Source organism: Colossoma macropomum, unplaced genomic scaffold (assembly GCF_904425465.1).
Source record: "Colossoma macropomum unplaced genomic scaffold, Colossoma_macropomum, whole genome shotgun sequence".
NCBI classification, from domain to species: domain Eukaryota; kingdom Metazoa; phylum Chordata; class Actinopteri; order Characiformes; family Serrasalmidae; genus Colossoma; species Colossoma macropomum.
Genome location: NW_023494807.1, coordinates 23,468,956 through 23,488,586, shown reverse-complemented (window position 1 = coordinate 23,488,586; position 19,631 = coordinate 23,468,956). Strand labels below are relative to the sequence as shown.

Below are 19,631 nucleotides of genomic sequence, written 5' to 3'. Positions count from 1 at the left end.
AGTGAAAGCCGTAGGGAACCTCAGATCGGCTGGAAAATCTGACTCAGAATCAGCTGCTCGGTGAAATTAAAGCTTGCTGGGATGGCAAGTCTCTTAAAAATATGCATCATTATTGTTTCTCCCCCTGTGTCTGCCTCCCTCCCGGCTGAGCTGGTAATGGTAGTGTGGTGTTATTCTAAACTGCTGCCTGAATAAATTGGCACTGAGAAAGAAATCTTTAGTGTTTCTGAAGAAATTTTTATATTGCTAGGTGAGAGCAGGTTTTTTGTTCTCTTTCATGTTTTTTCCCTCTTAGTTATGCTGTAAATCCAGATGTTTAGGTTTGAAACATTTTTCTTCAACACTTTGTAAATGTGTCATGTTGTTTAGCTGAGCAATTCCCATATTTGAGAACACCTTGAGGAAAGCTTGGCCAGAACATCAAATAAACATCAGTGTTTAAAGAATTTGATGTAGCATGTAAACATACCCAGTTCACACAGTTTTGTGATGTCGCTTTTATCCAAGACATATTTAGCTTATTCAGCCTATTTAGCTTACAGCAGTTTAGCCCGAAGCTTCACATCCAAGCTATAAGGAGTTTTTCGGCCTAGACTGCTTACTGAATAAGGCGTAATACAAGGCAGCCAATCAGAACAGAGATTGTTTTAAGCCTACTGCAAACGCATCACACAGCGTTCAAATATTTAACCATTGTTTTTAATAAAAGTGCTCACGCTGCCACTGACATTCGGCAACTCCCACCACTGCTCAGTTTCTCTGAGCGCCACAGTGCGCCACAAAAGTTGAACAGGGCAAACACTGATATTTTTTATATTGCTGAAATTGTAGTTGAAAAGTTTAAAATGTTGTAAAAGTACAATTTTGCTTTGTGCTGTTTCACTCAGAGTGTTTATTTGAGTTGAAAAAGTGCAGTTAACCATGTGAAATACATATTTTAGGTTGAAGGTTTAGATGAAGATCTGTTTTTGCGGTGCGCCTTTTTCGATAGTAGCTATAGTGGATAATAAGCATAGATGTCAACCACAGCTTCCAAACTGTATTAACTCACTGATACCTGTATAGAACATTTCTACCATTAATATCATTAGCCACAACAGCAGTTTATCCAGTGTTGATTTTCTTTACAGTGATATATTCCTTTGGTAATCATACTGATTATTTCATACACAGTCTGAAATGTATTTTTACTTTGACAGTTCAAAATAAGCAGCTAAACAGCCTCTAACACAGTTAAATACACATACTAACAGAATCAAAAGCAGTCAGAGAGAGAGAGAGCAGAGTTAGGCTGTGTTCTGTGATGAACTGGCACAACAAAAAGTCTCTAATGATGTAGTATTATTTGCAATATGTGAGATCGAGGGGCAAATGTATCTTTGCTAATGCATGTTTAAGTTGCTCTCCAGATGCAGCAATTTTAGTTTTTTCTACAGTTAGACAGAATGATGATCTGATTATTTTAGCAGTGCATATCTTGATGCTTTGGCTCAGTTCTCTCATGAGGTGATATCTCTGTTGTCTGTGTACAGCATGGGCAACAAAAGAATTTCACGTAAATCAGTATATCTATGCTCACGCCCCACCACCCACAGTCTGATCAGATTGCAGTTTAAAATAGTAAGTTGAAAAACACAGAAAGTAGAAAACAAATCTGAGCACGACAGAATTATTGTCCAGAGTTTCCCGTATCCTAGATTTATATGGCCGTATGCCTACAAACCTGTGACAAAACTGTGTTTTATACAGGTAAAACTGTGGGTTGACACCTATGAGTAAGTGACATTGAAATTTACGCCAAGAAAGGCAGTCAGTCTGAAGTGTTTAGGATAAACAGACAAATGCTAATGGTCTGTGACCTCAGCTACACTGGTGTATTTTCCCCTCGTATCTTAAAGCTCAGAAACATTAAGTTTGTTAAGAGTTTCTTAGCTGAAACCAAATGTGATGTATTCAATAAACAGTGTTAAAATCTACATGTATAATAAACTTCAGCTTAATGTTTATCAGTTCTATGTGGTGTAGCTGGTGGTGTCTGTTTAACGTTGTGGTCAAGCTTTCTCCAATTTGTTTCTCAAATTTTCCGCCTAAATATTTGAAATTATGTACAGCACTGAATCAACTCCTGCAAAGTTAAACTCCATCTTTGTAGGGATATTTAACTCTAGCAGTTAAGCAAAGCGCTAACACTACCTGAAATGGCAAACTTAAAGGATTTCTGTGACCTTAAGCACACAATATTTCCCTACGGATTCGTTTGTGTTAGTTTATTAGACCGACTGGTTGACCTTTCTTTTCCTTTAATAATCTGAATTCCTATTTATTTCGTTTGTTTTTATACCACTATACCGCACTGTCTGGTACCCTTCTTTTATTTTTAGCAACATGCCCTTTTAAGTGTAATGACATGTTCTCATTCTGCTGATTCTAATGGCCAGCTCCTCAAATGAGTCTACATAAGTATATATAGAAAACCCACATGTTCGTTTGCCATTATTGTTATCTCCGTCTCTTGTTCTTTCTATTTTCTGCTGCAGTTCGTCGAGTGCCACCTCGTTTCACCATCCTCCCCTCCAGTCACGAGATCATGCCGGGGGGCAGCGTGAACATTACCTGTGTGGCGGTGGGCTCCCCCATGCCTTATGTGAAGTGGATGCTGAACTCCGAAGACCTGACCCCCGAAGACGAGATGCCAGTGGGGCGGAACGTTCTGGAGTTGAACGGTGTCCGCGAGTCAGCCAACTACACCTGCGTGGCCATGAGCAGCCTGGGCATCATAGAAGCCGTGGCTCAAGTCACCGTTAAATGTAAGCTGGAGGTTTAACGATTGGGTGATCTTGTCAATTGCCATCATGTAGCTAGGTACACTGTTAATTGTTGCTAGGATTACACAGTATTTAACACTAACATTTCACAGCAAAACACTGTATTTATTGTTTTATTGTGAAATCAGCTCATTTCAAATATTTGTAATAACAAAGAAAATGTGTTAACAAAGAAAACTGAGGTCATCGTTGAGCTGTACCGCACAGCATTATGGGTAATGATAGTAAGTGACAGTTAAAAAGGCATAAACATTTTAATTAAACATTTTTATTCTGAAGATCCAGGTTTCAGCACTCTAAAGACTTTTATGCTGTTTTATGATGGATTTTATATTTATTTTTTTATTTTTTTGATTAAGTACTAAAACACTGAGTTGCTGACAAAAATGTTTATTGGTGTTTCCTGATTTGGAAATTAAGTTGTAAAACATGTATTTGCATTTAAATCAATATATTTAAGATTTTTTTTTATTAACGTAGCAATAGGTGTGATCAAATTAAAAGTCCTTTTTTCATATGTTTCATTTACAGTAAATTACTGGCTACTGAGTAGCATTTTTATTTTTACATTTTTACAGTTATGTAAAAATACAGGAGATTACTGTATTTTAATTACAGTCATTATGTACAGCAGAATACAGCTACATCACAGTAATCTTATGGTGCAGGTAACTGGAGTCACAATATACAACTACTGTTTTACTGTTATTTACAGTTAATATAATACAGTAAATTGCTGTGAAAGTAATGCAGCTAGTAGCCACTAATTTAATGTAATTTTACAGTCAGGGTCCTTTTAGTGTACATAGTGTAGTGTTTTAGTGTAACGAATGAACGAACAGTATATTTACATTTGATTCATGCTTTGCATCAACAGATTCAAATCTCCACTTCTGATTTGGTGTCAGTGATAAATACATGGCAAAAATGAAAAGGATTTTTTTGGTACTTATCAACAAATTCACATCATAATAAATAAAATATCTCCTTTTGTACATACAAACACAAACTATTGATTGAAAGCTTAGAATCCACACGGTTTAATAAGCCTTGAGTGCTGAATAAATTAATAAACCTTTCTTTTGTTGTTAGCAGCAACATCTGAGGGTTAAATGTTTAGGAAAGTTTGATATTAAGTAATGTGGAAAGGCTGAGATGTCAAAATCACTGCCTTAAGTTTATTACTTCTGCTGGAAGACACCATCTGTTGTTTGTTATTTTGACAGTAGCTCTATATATTTACTTCTTCTCTGTAAAAACTCTTAATAAAGTGGTAATACTTTGTTTTCTCTGGTGACAGCATTACCCAGAGCTCCTGGGACCCCCATCGTCACAGAGACCACCGCGACCAGTGTTACCATTACCTGGGACTCGGGTAACCCTGACCCTGTGTCCTATTACATCATCCAGTATCAGGCCAAATCATCAGACAGCAAATATGAAACAGTGGACGGCATCACCACCACTCGCTACAGCATTGGAGGCCTGTACCCCAACACTGAGTACGAAATACGTGTTTCTGCGGTCAACACCATTGGGCAAGGCCCATCCAGCCTGAAGGTGGAAGCTAGGACTGGGGAGCAGGCCCCAGCCAGCCCACCCCGCAACATCCAGGCCCAGATCATCTCACAGAACACAGTGATCGTGAGGTGGGAGGAGCCAGAGGAGCCTAACGGCCAGATAAAGGGATACCGCGTGTACTACACCATGGACCCTTCTCAGCCAATGAGTAACTGGCAGATCCATAATGTGCAGGACAGCGTGATCACCACCATCCAGAGCCTAGTGCCGTCCGAAACGTACACCATCCGTGTGCTGGCCTTTACCTCTGTTGGAGATGGACCCTTCTCGGACCCCGTGCATGTGAAAGTTTTACCAGGTGGTAAGTTGAAGTAGCCAATGCTAGTTGTTATTCATCCCAGCTGTGAGGAACCAATGCCTTCCATGGTTTTGTGTCATGATGTAACCTGATACCTGATACAACAGGTAATTAGCCAGAGAAGCTGAATGAGGTATGTTAATGCTGGGATATGTAGTCCGTTAGGCCTGGACAATAAATTCATGAATGAATGATTGAATGTTGCCAATACATATTTGAGGCATTGTCAATAAAGAAATTATGTTGTTCTGTTTTTCAATCTAATATTAGCAGCAAAGTCTTGAACTAGGGATGCACAACGATATCAGCACATATAAGTGTTAGTAGATAATTGCTTAAAAACATTTTTGGCATCAGACAGATATTTAGATAGAGGTTTCAAACTGATATTTGACAATGTATTCAACATTCATCGATGCTGGCTAGCTGTGCTAAAATGTCAGCATTGTACTTAATTTACCACATTTGAAACACTATAGATGCAGCCCCAATTTCTAAACAGCTGCTGTTTCAGTCCACTAGGTGGAAGGGAAGAAGAAGTCTAACCACTCACTCACAACAGCACAAACCAGCAGGACAGTTAGGGAAGTTAGCCAGCTACTTTATTTTAGTACTGAAATTATCGAGTGAAAAAGCTGTGAGTCTGAGGAAAACTTTTCAGAACAAGAAGAGGCTGTGGCAAAAAAGACCACATGTCTTCTTCTAATTTGGTTGTCTTAAACCTGAGGTAACCTTTTTATTTTTCAGTATTAAAAATAATATTCAGTTGAATGAATGAAAAAATTGAATGAAAACCATTATTGCCATATTACTCATGTATGTGATGAATCTAACAGATTTAATGCTGACTGATGGAAAAGACGAAGTAAGATAAGTAACCTGCATTATCTGAGGTTTAACAGTATAGATCAATGTGAGCTCACTATTTGGCAAGCAATATGTCACTATGTTATAACTACTTATTAATGATTTTTAAGGTGTGGTGACTAAATTAATAACCATTAAAAAGCTAATATTAAACCATTCATGAACTTTTTGTAAGGGTTATCTCACTATGAAGAGGTCCCAGTAATTCCTTCAACTCTGTAATAGTTCATTTTCTCAAAATTTAGTGCTAAACGTATTAAAAATGATAATTTGATCGTTTTTCCATGCCATGTTAATAAACATCATTTGACCTATGTTGTAAACTCTGCTTTAGTGCCAGGTCAGCCGGGGAAGTTCCGGGTGGGCAAAGTGAGAGATACGAGCATCGAGCTGATCTGGGACCCTCCCTTCTCTAAAGAGCCCATCAAGAGCTATGAGCTTATCTACAAAGCAGCCAAGCATGGCGCTCAGGTGAGACCCCCGGTTATTAGGGGTGCAGCTGGGGGAAGCCAGCATCTGGGACTGGGCGATAAGGCACAGAGCAAAATAAGGATACAACTCTCCAAATGTTTCAAAAGCAAGTGTGTCAAAATGCCATTGTTGGGGTGCCATATTTTGATGTCAGGGAGTGCAGAAGAAATTCAGTTGTTGGTTTGATCCACAATTCAGATGACATCTCACTGTTGCAAGCCACTAGAAAAAAGCAGTTATTGTGTGACCAAGGTTGGACCAGAAGATTGACAATGAGAATAAATCCTCCAGTTTGCAAGCGAAATAACTTTCCAAGCAAAAACAATAAAAACAGTAGTTAGTAGTTAGATCATCTAATCCACCCTCCTGTCTGACTACATACCATGCTGCCTCTCTCCAGCGTATTGATTTCTAGTCGTGCATAGACTGTATGTAGAATTTAATCAAATAAATTTCTGTCACTACATTGACAGATAATCTTACGTAGGTCCGAAGAGGCCATGAGCTGTTGCTACAGTTTTCTGGATTGTAATCTTGAGATAACAAGTTAATTATCTTGCGATCTCAAGATAACAACTTTGTTATCTAATATTTCTCATTTCTCTTTGTTCTTAAAATTATCTTAAATCTAGTGAATTTATCTAATATTTCTCAGAAATATATGAGAAATATGAGAAATATTAGGTAAATTCACTAGATTTAAGATAATTTTACTTGACACATTACCTGATTTAAATGATTTTTAATGAGTAGTTTTTAGAAGTAACTGCCTGATCATATACAATGACTAACCATGAAACCTTCCTACCAAGCCTAATCACTCTAAATAAAATTTTTCTTAATTGTTCTTAATCTGGCTTTGTAAAAATTACAAATAATTCTGTCTCTTATGTCAACAGGAGAAGAAGAGTTTTGAGCCCAGGTCCTTTTATGTGGTGGAAGGTCTGCGAGCAAACACAGAGTACACCTTCTCTCTGGCAGCCATTTCCAGCAAGGGCATTGGAGCTTTCACCAACGAGATCACCCAGCGCACTGCGCAAGCCAGTATGTCCAACCATGAGTTCTGTATTGTTTCACCCTAATCCACTGGAATAGTCTCAGAACTTTAGTCCACCCACCTCTCCTTGTAGTCCATTGATTCAAACTGGCTGGCTGCACTGTATCTTCATAAGCACTGTTTTTATATAACCAATGGACAGGTCAGGTATGACTATGACCTCTGATCCAGACTGACTGCTTGAGGCTTCTTGCATGTTGTTTATCCGCTTATGCTGGTTTTGAAAACTGCTTTGATAGAAAGGAGATGGAGAGGTGGGTTGGTAAGGAGTATCTGGACTGTACTATGGATTTTTGACCATTGATCGTGAGAGCTTGACTTCGTCTCGTCTTGTTCTCGTTCTGCTTGATCACAGTGTGTGTGAAAGTGGAACAGAGAAAGATATTGCATGCCTCACATCTCCACACACTTTTCACCATGTGCTTCACAAAAAATAACCGCCATCACTCGTTTTTTCCTGATATCCGCCTGCCTATCACCATCCATCCTCCATTGGTCCATCTGTTCAGTAACTTCTTCATTCATCTACTCATCTTCATTCATCCATTGATCCACTTGTCCATGCGTTGTTGCTATATGAACTTTGTGTGATGCCTTTATGTGTGTGCGTTGTGCATTTTTCTCACATTTGGTCCAGCAGAGCAAAAAACCAAAAACAGGGAGAAATGAAAAGCCACCAACAGACTGGATGGGATTTGTGTTTGTTTACTTTTCATCTTCTCCTCATTTTCCTCATATTTATCTTTACCCCTCCTCTCCCTCCTTTGCTTTTTCCTCAACCTCTAGATCCAACAGTACACAAGATCGTTCACCGAATGGCTTGGAATCACTTTATTTTGGTTTTTATGAAATGTTATATGTCCTCATAATGTGTTGTCACGTTCCAAAAATATTTCAGCATAAGCCACCTATATGAAAAGATGTGCCACTGATGGAATGTTTAATTGTTGAATGTAAGCACCAGTTAGAAAACAGCATAAGAAGGCCAGGTTGACGGTAAGTGAGAATCAGTCTGGCCTCTAAAGGTCTTCAGTCAAGGACTCCACTGCTATTGCAGCCTAAACACTGGTCTTGGCTCTTGGCATGGTGGTGACACCACTCACAGTAAGCTCCTTCCCCTTATTTCCAATCACATCGGCTAGATTAGCGGAAAGAACAGCAACCATTATTGTAGGATTGAGTAGTCTTTAAAAGATTGCTCTATAAATAAAACTCAGATTAGAGATTGTCCAAAGAGGTGCACTCTCAACTTAAGCGCAACTGAAGCCCCTTTCACACATGCACTTTTATCTGGGAATTGAACAGTAATTAAATGGAAAAGTGTGAACCCAAGCAGGAGTCAAAATCCTGGTAAAGATGATGTGCCAATTTACCTGCATGAGAATGAGTACAGTGCTCTGGAAATTACCATGAGGGCTCATGTGTGAACAGAAGGCGATACATTGTAATGCATTACAAAGACATCTAGATGATGGCCGGCAAAGGTAAACCTGTCTGTGATATGTTATAAGAGAAAAAAGTCATGTGAGTGTATTGTTGTACATGACTCGGAAATGAAGGAGCAGTTGGCTATTCATGCTGAAAATATTACTTACCAGGATTTTCATAGCTTGTATGGGTGCATACATCCTGATATATACAAAAATGTGAATGCGCAAACCCCAAACTTTGCCAGTAAAAGTATCCCAACAATGTCCCAAGTGTGAAAGGGGCTCTAGTTTCACATGCTGATACACAAAGGTGTTCGGCATTAACTTCATATGCTGATAGATTCCTATGATAATAAGCATAATATCATGGGCTGGTAAAATTCTGCTAGACTAGAAGTTCACACCAACTTAATGTGCTAATAGAACATGTGTGAAGTCACCAAAATACCAACTATCTATATATGTGTGCTGTTTCTTTCCACTGTCTTGGCCTGAACTACAATTCCCAGAATGCACTGGAATGCATGTTTTATCTGTACAAAGTGCATGTATTGCCGTTCGTGATATCTCTGCTCCAACTAATGGAGTTCTGTGTTTACTGCTTTCTTGTTTTGAAGGGAGTTTGTTTAAAAAAAAAAAAGCTCAATGAAGCTCAGATTACCAGATTTTCTCTTTACAACAAATTCTCTGTACTGGATTTGCACTGGAGCTACAAGGCTAATGTAGAGGCTAACATAGATGCTTATACCTCAACAGTTGTGCTAACTATTCCTTTAGAGTTGTTGAGGACAGGTGTGATCCTCTTTTCTGTTTTCTCAGTAATATAAACAGAGAACAAAAGCCAGATAGGTGAAATCAACGTGGCAGCCACCTTCTGGCACTGTTGCCTATCAAACCTCATCGGATCACGGTGAAGAGACTGGGAAAGGGACATCGCTGTTGTTGTTGTTGCTGGGCTGAGGTCTGGCTGCCTGTTTCATGCATGGTAGGGCACGGGGCTCAGGAGCTTGAGTAGTACCTCTGATTTTGTAGAAGAACACGGCAGGGCAAGAAAAAGCATCCCACTTCATCCTTGCGAATTCATATTTCAGTGTCGCACTCGTGAACCCCACTATCCGCCACCAGGCTTTGTTTCGTGCCAGATCTTTATCACACCCTTAAGCCAGTCGAATTGAATTTGCACCGCTGAACTTTTGTGCCAGCATCTCCGACTAGAGGAAAAACCTGGTTGTGATCCAACCCTTCTGCTAAGCCTCCGTGGAGGACTATTCCAAAATAATAAGTGTTGAGTCGAAGCTCCACAACACATAATGATTTATTCTTCTTTTTCGCCTAAAGGGAAATAATGTCACTCAACTTATATGTGACACATAAAAATTAATATGAGAGCAAGGCAGGGTGATCTCTTTTGTGCGCCTTAAACTAATACTCATAGCTAGGAGCATCATCTCTTTTTCCAAGTCTGCCTGTGCACAGGCAATGCAATGGCAGCAATAGAGCCCGTTACCATCAAGCAGAAGAGTAGAAATATAATACTGTAAAGTCTGTATGCTAATTAAAGCTTTTATTGAACCTAAATTTTGGTCCCATAGCCAGGGAACCTCCGACTCGACCCATATTTTGATACCAAACACAACCCGAGCCCGACAAAAAGCTGAACTGAACTGACTAATTTACCCACTGTTATTGTCATAGAGGGGAATCCTCAGGGTCTGCTAGGCCTTCAGCGAAGGCCTAATGATTTCTGTGAACTAAAAAATTACCTGTATGTAATTTTTTACTCATTTTTGTTTAATGTAATCATTATGCTTGTTGTATTTAAATTTTGCAAGCATTGTAGTAATTCTATTATTTCATTGTTAAATTTTTATTTGAACAAAAGGGTTAAATAGTTGTAATGCCCTGTGGAAAATCTAGTATCTAGGTAGATATAGTCAAGCAAGCTCTCCAATTGGTCAGGACTTTAGGAGCTGAACAGAAGGCCTAATGTGTAGATTATCCACAAAAGCATAAGTGACAGTGAAATCAACCAATCATGTTTTGATTTCCAATGGGTGGGCCAATTTTGTGATGTCACTTTATCCCTTCTGGAAGTCCTAGATATGTCACTGACTGAGTAAGAGTGGTATTCTATCCACTGCTGTTGTGTCCAGTCCGTCGGATTGGAAACAACAGCAGCTCTGTGCCAGGGCTCTGAAGGAACCACTATAAAACTGCTTTATTGTTAGTTATGTATGTTAATATGTATTTATATAATATGTAGATAATATGATGTAATTTAATATGTTTTGACATTTATGGCCCAAACTGAAGGCCTAGCTCTAGTAGTCACAGACCACGGGTAAAAAAAAAAGTCTTTTGCTTAATCTAGAACAGCTGGAAACATTCATGTGAATCACTGTTAGCTTCGAACTAGCATGCTACTTAAACCTCATTATGGTGCTAGCAGAAATTAGTGCTATCGTAAAGGTGTTTTTTCCTTGGTTTTGACTTAGTTTTGACATTTATGGCTGGAACTGAAGGCCTACGTCTAGTAGTCATGCTTCACCACTGTATTTTTATTTAGGAGAAAGGTGCTGCAAATATCGACTACAAGTCTGTTCACAGCCTTTGTCCTATACACCAGCATATTGACCCTCAAGTCTGACAGATATTTGAGAAATTATGTCTGAACCCAAGCAAACCTGGTGAGAATAGTTGAGTCCCCTGTGGGTTGGAAAAATATTTCAAAGCTCTGCCAAAGATATGCGGTGTAATAGGATTATAAAATGGAAATGCCATTGCTAGAGAATAGGACCCTTACCTCCCATTTAAGGAAGTCATAATTATCCATTAGTCCTCCACGGGGGGCTCAGAGTGTAGTGACCTTTTGTGTGCAAGTTTAATTTCCAGAGACAGACCCCAGTGTCCATTTGAAGCCCCATAAATCATCTGCTCTCATGGTCCCATAGCTGATCTTGGACCATTTTACCTTCTCGGCATATGCTAGCACTAACCGTTTTAAGAAACTGTCAAAAGCTGCTGTCGGGTCAAGGCAAAAGGCCAACTTCTATTGACACTGGCCTTACGGCAGTTACCCAGAGAGTGTTGACTTGTAGCTATGCCAGCAGGACCTTCCCTACCTTTCTCTGTGGAGAATGCAAGCCCAGCCAAGCCCAATTAGCCCGTGTAAGTTCCTTTGACACTACTCGGAGATAACCGTTTTTGAAAGCAATTACACATTGTCATTATTTAATTTTACATGTCATCTCCGATAAAGCTAATTTAATTATTTTGCAGCAGTTTAATTATTGTGTTACATGGCTGTGCATGCTAGCTATGCCACCACGGTAGCAGGGCCCATGTGTAATTGAGCTTGGGTGGTTCATAGGAAGAGCGTTATCAGTTATATTGATTATTAGAACGGCTCGGCGCGGATTCCATTATTTTTAATAACTCTCTCGCCCCTTGTTCTTCGCCCGTTGGCTCAGCATTCAGCCGTGCAGCTTTCACACAATTAGGCTCAATCACAGGGACCAAAGATCCAAATTAACCATGCTGTCGTTCAGACTAATGCCATCTATTACTGTCATTTTGGGCAGCATGGCAGCAGAGAGTTCTTTCAAAATGTTGATGTTTTAATAGCGGGGGAAGAGCGTGGAATTATACACAGTGTGGACACAGTAAAATCGCCAGCTTTAAATAACTGAGTCAAGTGTACACTAGAGACTTGGTGTAAATACTAAGTGTGCATTGGAGACCAGTTTAACGCTGTATGTGTTGAAGTTAATGACTTTGCTGTGGAGGTTGGACACACAGTAGACAGGCTGTTGGGTTTTAAAGAGTACACTGTTAAAAATAAAGGGTTATTTAGAGCAACACCATGGAAGAACCAGTTGTGGTTCCCCAAAGAGTCTTGCAATGGATTCTTTGGAGACCCATTTTTATCAACAGGATGTACAAATGTGAAGAGCTTGTGCATAATGAAAAGGTTCAACACAGTTTTCTAGAATGTCCAAGCCAAGAATCATTTAGAAACCTTTATTTTTAATAGTGTAGAGTCCATTTTCAAGGGGTCTTTTGGTAAGAAAGTCTGTTTGAGATGTTTGGTAGAAGGATGAACAGGTATGTATCAGTATTAGTATCAGTATCATTGAATTGCTTGATCAGTCTGTGTCTCATGTCAGATTTTATTAGATCATGCCCTTTACGATTCCATTACTTCGCCTCATGTTTCCTTTGGAGTCATTTGAGTCATCATTAAATCTTTTTTTCTGCTCAGTTCATGGTTTCCATTAATTTGTGTTGCTTTGTGCATTATTTTTTCAGATCAACTGCCTTGCTGCAGAACCCTCATTCTGGTTTATATCAGTCAGAGGACTCGTATCTCCTGTAATATGGGCATGTTCTTGTAAATCACTTTTATGCACATTACAGTGCCACTGCACTATAACATCCATAATAACTAGCTATGGGCGCAGCGTAATTGGTGAATGGTGGCTTTTGAATTCAATGGAATACATTTACACAGTGATTTCGTGGATGGCCTGCCATGCAGTTTTCCCTGAGGTAAAAGAGACAGCCTGTCTCGCAGTCTAAGTCTTCAAGTGGTCAGGTCACTTTATTCATTTCATATGTTACCATCACACTCCACCACCTCTGTCTTGCGATTCGAATTGCTCCAGAATTGCCGACACTTTTGAAGTACTGCGAGAGCTAAAATAATGACTCTTTTTGATGCCTTCATTACCTGACTCCGAAAGAAAGTTAATTAGAGCTGACTGGAACCATATGTTGAGGAGGATCTCATAATAATCCCTCTGAAAAAAAGTGCCACCCTCTTCAATAACCCTTAATGGATTTTAAATGAAATGACATGTTGCGGGTCCAGGCTGCATCACTAGGCTTAGTTTCACTCACCGTAAACTGTCACCATCTGGACCTAGAAGCCTGATCCCTTTCTCCCTCCAGCCCAGAAGCCTATCCATCCATCCATCCATCAATCTCTTTTTTGTGCTGCAGCAGAATGAGAGGTGACAGGTGACAGCTATCCATTACACACTCACTTTCCCTTTAATTGGGTTGTCCATTCCGGTTCAATATGCTTCTCTCATCATCGGTTGGCTGACTGTTGTGGCTCAGCAACATGGCACGAGTCTCTCAAATGAACAGTACTGGGTGCTGCGTAGCCTAGAAATAGGCTAAAGCAAGGTAGGCCCCATTTTCATCATCATTACACTGACACAGTCCATTCATTTCATTTTGCTTCTGTCATCTCATTGTTTATTTCATTGAACTTGTTTATCTGTTTTGAGTCAAATTTAATTTGTGACCCATAATTAGTTTTATTGATTTGGCTCTTATCCCAGGGACATGAGATCTTCTCCGGTGTCTCATCCTTGCCATCTGATATGTTTCCTTGGGACTTTTTTTATTATTATTCATTTTCTTTATTTGTATCACTCCGCCCTCTCCATCTATCTTCTCTTCGTTTCCGATCCTCCCTTCCGTTCCCTCCCTCTCGCTCTGTCTCTGTCTGCCCGCCCAGAGCCCTCGGCGGCGCCACGCGAGGTTCGGTGCATGAGCCCTAGCTCCTCTTCCCTCCTGGTAAGTTGGCGGCCGCCGCCGGAGGAAGGCCAGAATGGCGACCTGACTGGCTATGAGTTACGTTACCAGGCTGTTGGTGATGACGACAACAACGGAACAGAGGCACTTTCAGAAAAGACGATTCGCATGGAGGCCAGCGCGGGCCAATCAAGGCTGAAGAGCCTGGCCAAGTGGAGGCGCTACCGAGTCTCGGTGGCCGCACTCACCGCCCAGGGCTTAGGCCCGGAGAGCGCCCCTCTTGAATGTCGGACGGACGAGGATGGTAAGATAGTGTTTCTATTATTCAATTTCCCATAAGTACCCAGGAACCTATGGAAGTCCCTAAGTGCAAAACAAATGAACAAATTTGAAAATAGTTCACTTCTGTAAAAGACTTATTATTTGCACTGGTGGCCTGCAAAGTTGCCTGAATGATATTCTTGATGAAAATTAGCACAAATAAGTACATTATAACAGAATACTCAAGTCATGTAAACTTCCCATTTAAAGCTGCTACTGAAGCTCTCTGTTGATATGGTGCATTCGGACAGTCCTCACAAACTTCCAACTTTCCAAGAATTTCCAACTTTTTACCACAAGGAAGCTGGTAGAAAATTTTATTGGTGTGTTAGCACAGTTCTTATCAACATCGAAAGATCACACAAATATGGGGACTTGAGCCAGCAAATTAGACTCAAGTCGCACTGGAGTCACATGTTGACTGACTCGCGACTTGATTCTGACTCTCAAACAAATAATAAAACAGATTAAATTGTTATCTTTAATGCGATAAATTAATAAAACCTTTTTTTTCCCGACCATTTATGTGTGAATTTTGCTGTTATGCTATGATCATGCAAAATCATTACTGTAATGCTGTTTTCTCGCAGCTTGCAGTTGCATCAAGTTCAATATGATTTCAAGTGATCAGCCTTCAATTATGGAAAAACCTTTAGTCTAAAGGCAGAATTAAGTGATCTCTTCAGTAATTGCAATGTGTAAACAGGCTAAACAACTTGAAATAAATAGCTAGCGTGTAATTGGGATAGCATGTAGGCTAGCTAACACTATAGCTAATTTAGCTGAAGTTGTCAGCTAAAATAGCCGAGGCTTTAGTAAGTTACAGATCCTTTTAAACATACTGAAACTTCAGCTGGATAAGCTATTGTTTTAGCTTGCTAGCGTACTTGCTATATAAACTACATACTAACCGACTACTTCAGGTTGTTTTACTGCATGTAGCACTTGTTCTGTCCTTCAGACTAAAGATGTTTCTAAGATGAAAGGCGCATTATTTGAAGTCGTGTGGAACCTGGCAGGCTGTAAATAAGAGGTTACTTTTGTACAATGCCATACCTGCCGCTAATAAAGAGACTAAACTAAAATTCTGTACCAGAGACTTCAGACTCGACTCACTCCTGTACCCCAGAGTCTTGAGACTCAACTGGGACTTGAATGAAGTGACTTATGAATATCTCAGTCATGATGTCACCAAATTGTAAGTACTGGTAGTTTGAGATATGGTGGTCATCAACAACTGGAACATTTATAACATGAACTGGATGTGTACACCAGATTAATGCCAGCCAACTCTGTTGTGCTCATGTGGTATTGGAGAATGTACTGGCTTGTGATACGAAACATGGGTAACATTGAGCTTTACTTTTGCATTTATGACTTTGTCAGTTCCCAGAAATTCAAGAATTTTGCAATTCAAATTCAAATACACTATTAGTTATCCAAGTTTGTAAGTTGTGATGTAGATTACATTCTCTGGTGTGAACACAATAGACCTCGCAAACACTATAACAAGTTAGTGGTAAATATATGATTCACAATACATAGTCATGTGTTTTAAACAATTTGCTGTTGTGTTTTTTGGTTTGTTTATTTGTTTTAGGGCCTTCTGTAAGAAACCATTGATGTAAAATCAATTTGGGGCCCTCTGTAAGAAACTATTGATGTAAAATCAATTTGGGGCCCTCTGTAAGAAACCGTTGATGTAAAATCAATTTCCAGGCCTTCTGTAAGAAACCGTTGATGTAAAATGTCCCCCTTGATAAAGAACCTTCTTTCTGTAAAGGATTTATACAGAAGAAGCTCTGCTCTCTACTCTCATTCATCTTCTAGCAGCCTAGCAGACTGACTCACATGCAAAAGAAAGACGGGCGCGACATTGAACAAAATTACAATTCGTTTTCTTCACAAACATGACTCATACTCACATACGCTCGGGCCTACTGACAGACTTTCATTCTGTATGAGTTGTGCAAAGAAGACTGAATAGGCCCAGAACCCCGTTTACAGTTGGTCTTGGGGTTGGTTCTCTAAAGCACGCTGAAAAGTGTGTGATAACATCAGAAGTCTATTGCATGCCACACTGCATGATGCCGGTAAAATCTTGGCCAAATTCTTTGAGGACGGGTGCTCACGTGTGCTGGCCACTTCGTCATCAAATGCCGTGCTACTATTAGGCGTTTTGTAGTCATGTACTACGGTCAGTCAGAAATTTGTTGCAGGCTGTCTTTGGTCACAATGTCACATTATTCCAATCATAGCTCACCACCAAATAAGTTGTTGACAGTTTGTCTGCTTAGACAAATTGCTCGCAATTTTTATCTCATCATTTTAGCTCAGAATTCTGTAAAGAATTCTGTAAAGAGTTCTTTGGCTTTACCATTTTCGCATTGATAGTGCTTTTAATACCACATACAACCAACTATAACTCAGGGTCGAACAGTTCTTTTGTCTTTTGTCAGCGTTTGTCTGCTCAGAATTCTGAAAGAATTCTTTGGTCGTACAATTTTTTCCAGTCTAATTCTTTTAATACTTATTCTGTCTCACGTCCAAAGAATATTTTTTTATCAAAAGCTACATTTGTCTGTCTCAAATTCATGAAAGAAGTCTTTGGTTGTGAGTTATGATTGCTATTCAAAACATTATCTTGGCAAAAATCATAGAGCGAATACCTGCCTTAAAACTTCATCAACAGACAGAGTAGCTGCACGTCAGGTCCTGCTTGCTGTTGTCGTGGTTACAGGCAGCTGGTTCCTGCGGATGCCGTTGCTTTTAGTGATGGAGGGCAGGCATCCTGGGATCACAAGTGGCGAGCTGCTAATTGCTAAGAGATTTAGATGATACGATCCCAGTGTTTCGCGAGGACAAAGTGTGCACGCGTGTGTGTAGGAGACAGTGTGTGTGTGGGATAGTAGGGAGCATGAGTGTGGGAGAAAAAGATAGAGTGTTACACAAATAGATGTGTGAAAGTGACGTAAGCCTTTGACTGTAGGCTTGTTTTTCCCTCCAACAAAGCGACCGCAGACATAATATATTAGCTTCAATTCATCAGATTCAAAACCTAGCAGCATATAATTACATTCCAGTTCAGCGCACTGTACGCACTGTACATGCTTTTTTAATCCATGCCCTAAAATACAGTTAATGCAGCATACAAATAACTGTATGATGTTGTAAGAAGGACAACATGCCATATACAGTTTGTGATTGAAATTCAAATGATTTATTGACAAGAATATACAATTGATTTGTGTTGTGTATAGTAGGGGTATAAATCTCTGACCTCACAATGATTATATTATATATCTCAAATGTCACCACAATAGTGACTTAAACCCTAAAAAATAAAGCTATATTTGTGTTGTAGACATTGTGACAACTGGTTCCTATCACAACCACTGTAGAGATAATCTCTGTACAGTGAACCATTTGACATTAAACCACCCTGAAGGTCTCTGCTTTCATCTAAATCATTGAATCATGCAGAAATTTTGAAAACCTGGTGGAAATCCCCTTTGAAACAATGTCCACTACTATTAAACTATGATGCATAAAACAAATGTAAGTGTTTTGCTTACTATAAAAACATGACAAATAGGAAAAATTCCTCTACTAGTAGGCCGGCATTGTTGCACTGTGATGGTCATAGAGCTGTACTGAACTTAGTCCTATAGAAAATAAGCTGCTAGTAGGTGGATGTTGTCTATTTTGAATAATTAATGCAGTATTTTGCTTGGTTTATAAAACATATTTTAATAGGAATGGACATGTACACCATTTTGAGGCAGTCAGGGTTTGTAGTATGAAATGCACCAGATTATCTGACAGTAGGCACCTTTAGAGGAATTGCTTACACACTAAACAATAAAAGCGATTCACCAAGTTATTATCACCAAAAAATGTGTACTGTATTGAATAGTATAGTAATCGAGTATGATTGTTCATGCCAGATTTTAACATGCTAAATTGCTGGTGAATAAGCACCTTTAGATCAATACATCATGATGCATTTTACACTCCTAGTGTTTATGTTACAGTTGCCCTTACATACAATTGATGACCAGCCTTTTCTCTGACCTGTTGGTACAGCTGGTCCTCCCCTGCGGGCTAATTGCAGTGTTCTTCTTCAGTGACTAGAGATGCTATTTGTCAAAGCCCCAGTTTGTGACCGCAGAGAGCTGGAGACAGAACAGCAGCTGTGTGTGTACAGTAGTGAGGATTGGGACTGTGCTTTGCGTCTAGGGGCAATTTTCACCACTGCTCTCCTGAGATACAACCGTGGTTTGGAAGAGCTGTTTGGTGACCGCTGTGTGATTGAACTCAGGGGTGTGTGTGTGTTCCACAGTGCCGGGGGCACCACCTTCACAGGTGGGGGTGCGGCCCCTGAACTCCACCTCCATCAGGGTGTCGTGGCGATCGGTGTTGCCAGGGCAACGGAACGGGCAGATCCGTGGTTACCAGGTGCACTACGCTCGCCTGGAGAATGGCGAGTCTCGTGGCCTGCCCCGCATCAGAGACATCATGCTGGACGATGCCCAGGTGAGGTCATCACATCACGCCCACCATGACATCTGTGAAAGGAGAGCCTAGTCTGATGATGCATTCATGACAAAGTAGGAAGTGGGAAGTTTCTGACTGAATCCATTTGAACGTGCCTACAACTCATAATTCCCACTTGGAAAGTCAGGAGCTCCAACTTTGCCGAGCTGCAGTTCTGTGATGTCACTTCAACATGATGATGCCATAGAACAACAAGTTATCACGTGTTTTAAGCTTTTTAGGGCATCTTTTGAATTTCTGTTTGTTTATTATTTGCTATTTGCATATGATATCGCTAAATACTAGGGGAAACCTGGATAATTGGAAGGTCAAGTTGTTCTGTACAATATTTTTGATTAACTGTGCGCTTTGATGTAATTCTCAGCACTATATTAACAGTGAATTGCTATTAGCCTACACCCACTTTTAAAATAAATGAAGCACTAATCAAACAGCTCTTTAATTCCAGTGTAAAAGCTTTTTAAAAGCCTTTTATATGCCCACAGCTCTTTTTCTGAGTGTCCATTTTTTTCAAGTCTCTTTGAGGTGGGAAATAGGAAGCTCCAGGTTGGAAAATGTTATTAATCTTAATTAGTAACTATGGTAAATGATCCAGTAACTACTAGGAAACTAATAAGCACTAATACGTTATGTAGTGAGAGTACAGGATTGTATTGTGGACCCACATACAGTCCTTAGTT

General features: G+C 39.8%; 1 protein-coding gene across 1 annotated transcript in view; it reads left to right on the top strand.

The window, feature by feature from the left end:
• The window catches only part of LOC118796978 (receptor-type tyrosine-protein phosphatase S-like), a 217,850-nt gene that overhangs the window by 131,218 nt on the left and 67,001 nt on the right, over positions 1–19,631 (top strand). Inside the window, exons 10-15 of the mRNA XM_036556159.1 lie at positions 2,538–2,807; positions 4,126–4,707; positions 5,906–6,042; positions 6,942–7,086; positions 14,057–14,377; positions 18,737–18,930. Coding sequence (XP_036412052.1) covers positions 2,538–2,807; positions 4,126–4,707; positions 5,906–6,042; positions 6,942–7,086; positions 14,057–14,377; positions 18,737–18,930 — 1,649 coding nt within the window. The remainder of the gene's footprint in view (positions 1–2,537; positions 2,808–4,125; positions 4,708–5,905; positions 6,043–6,941; positions 7,087–14,056; positions 14,378–18,736; positions 18,931–19,631) is intronic.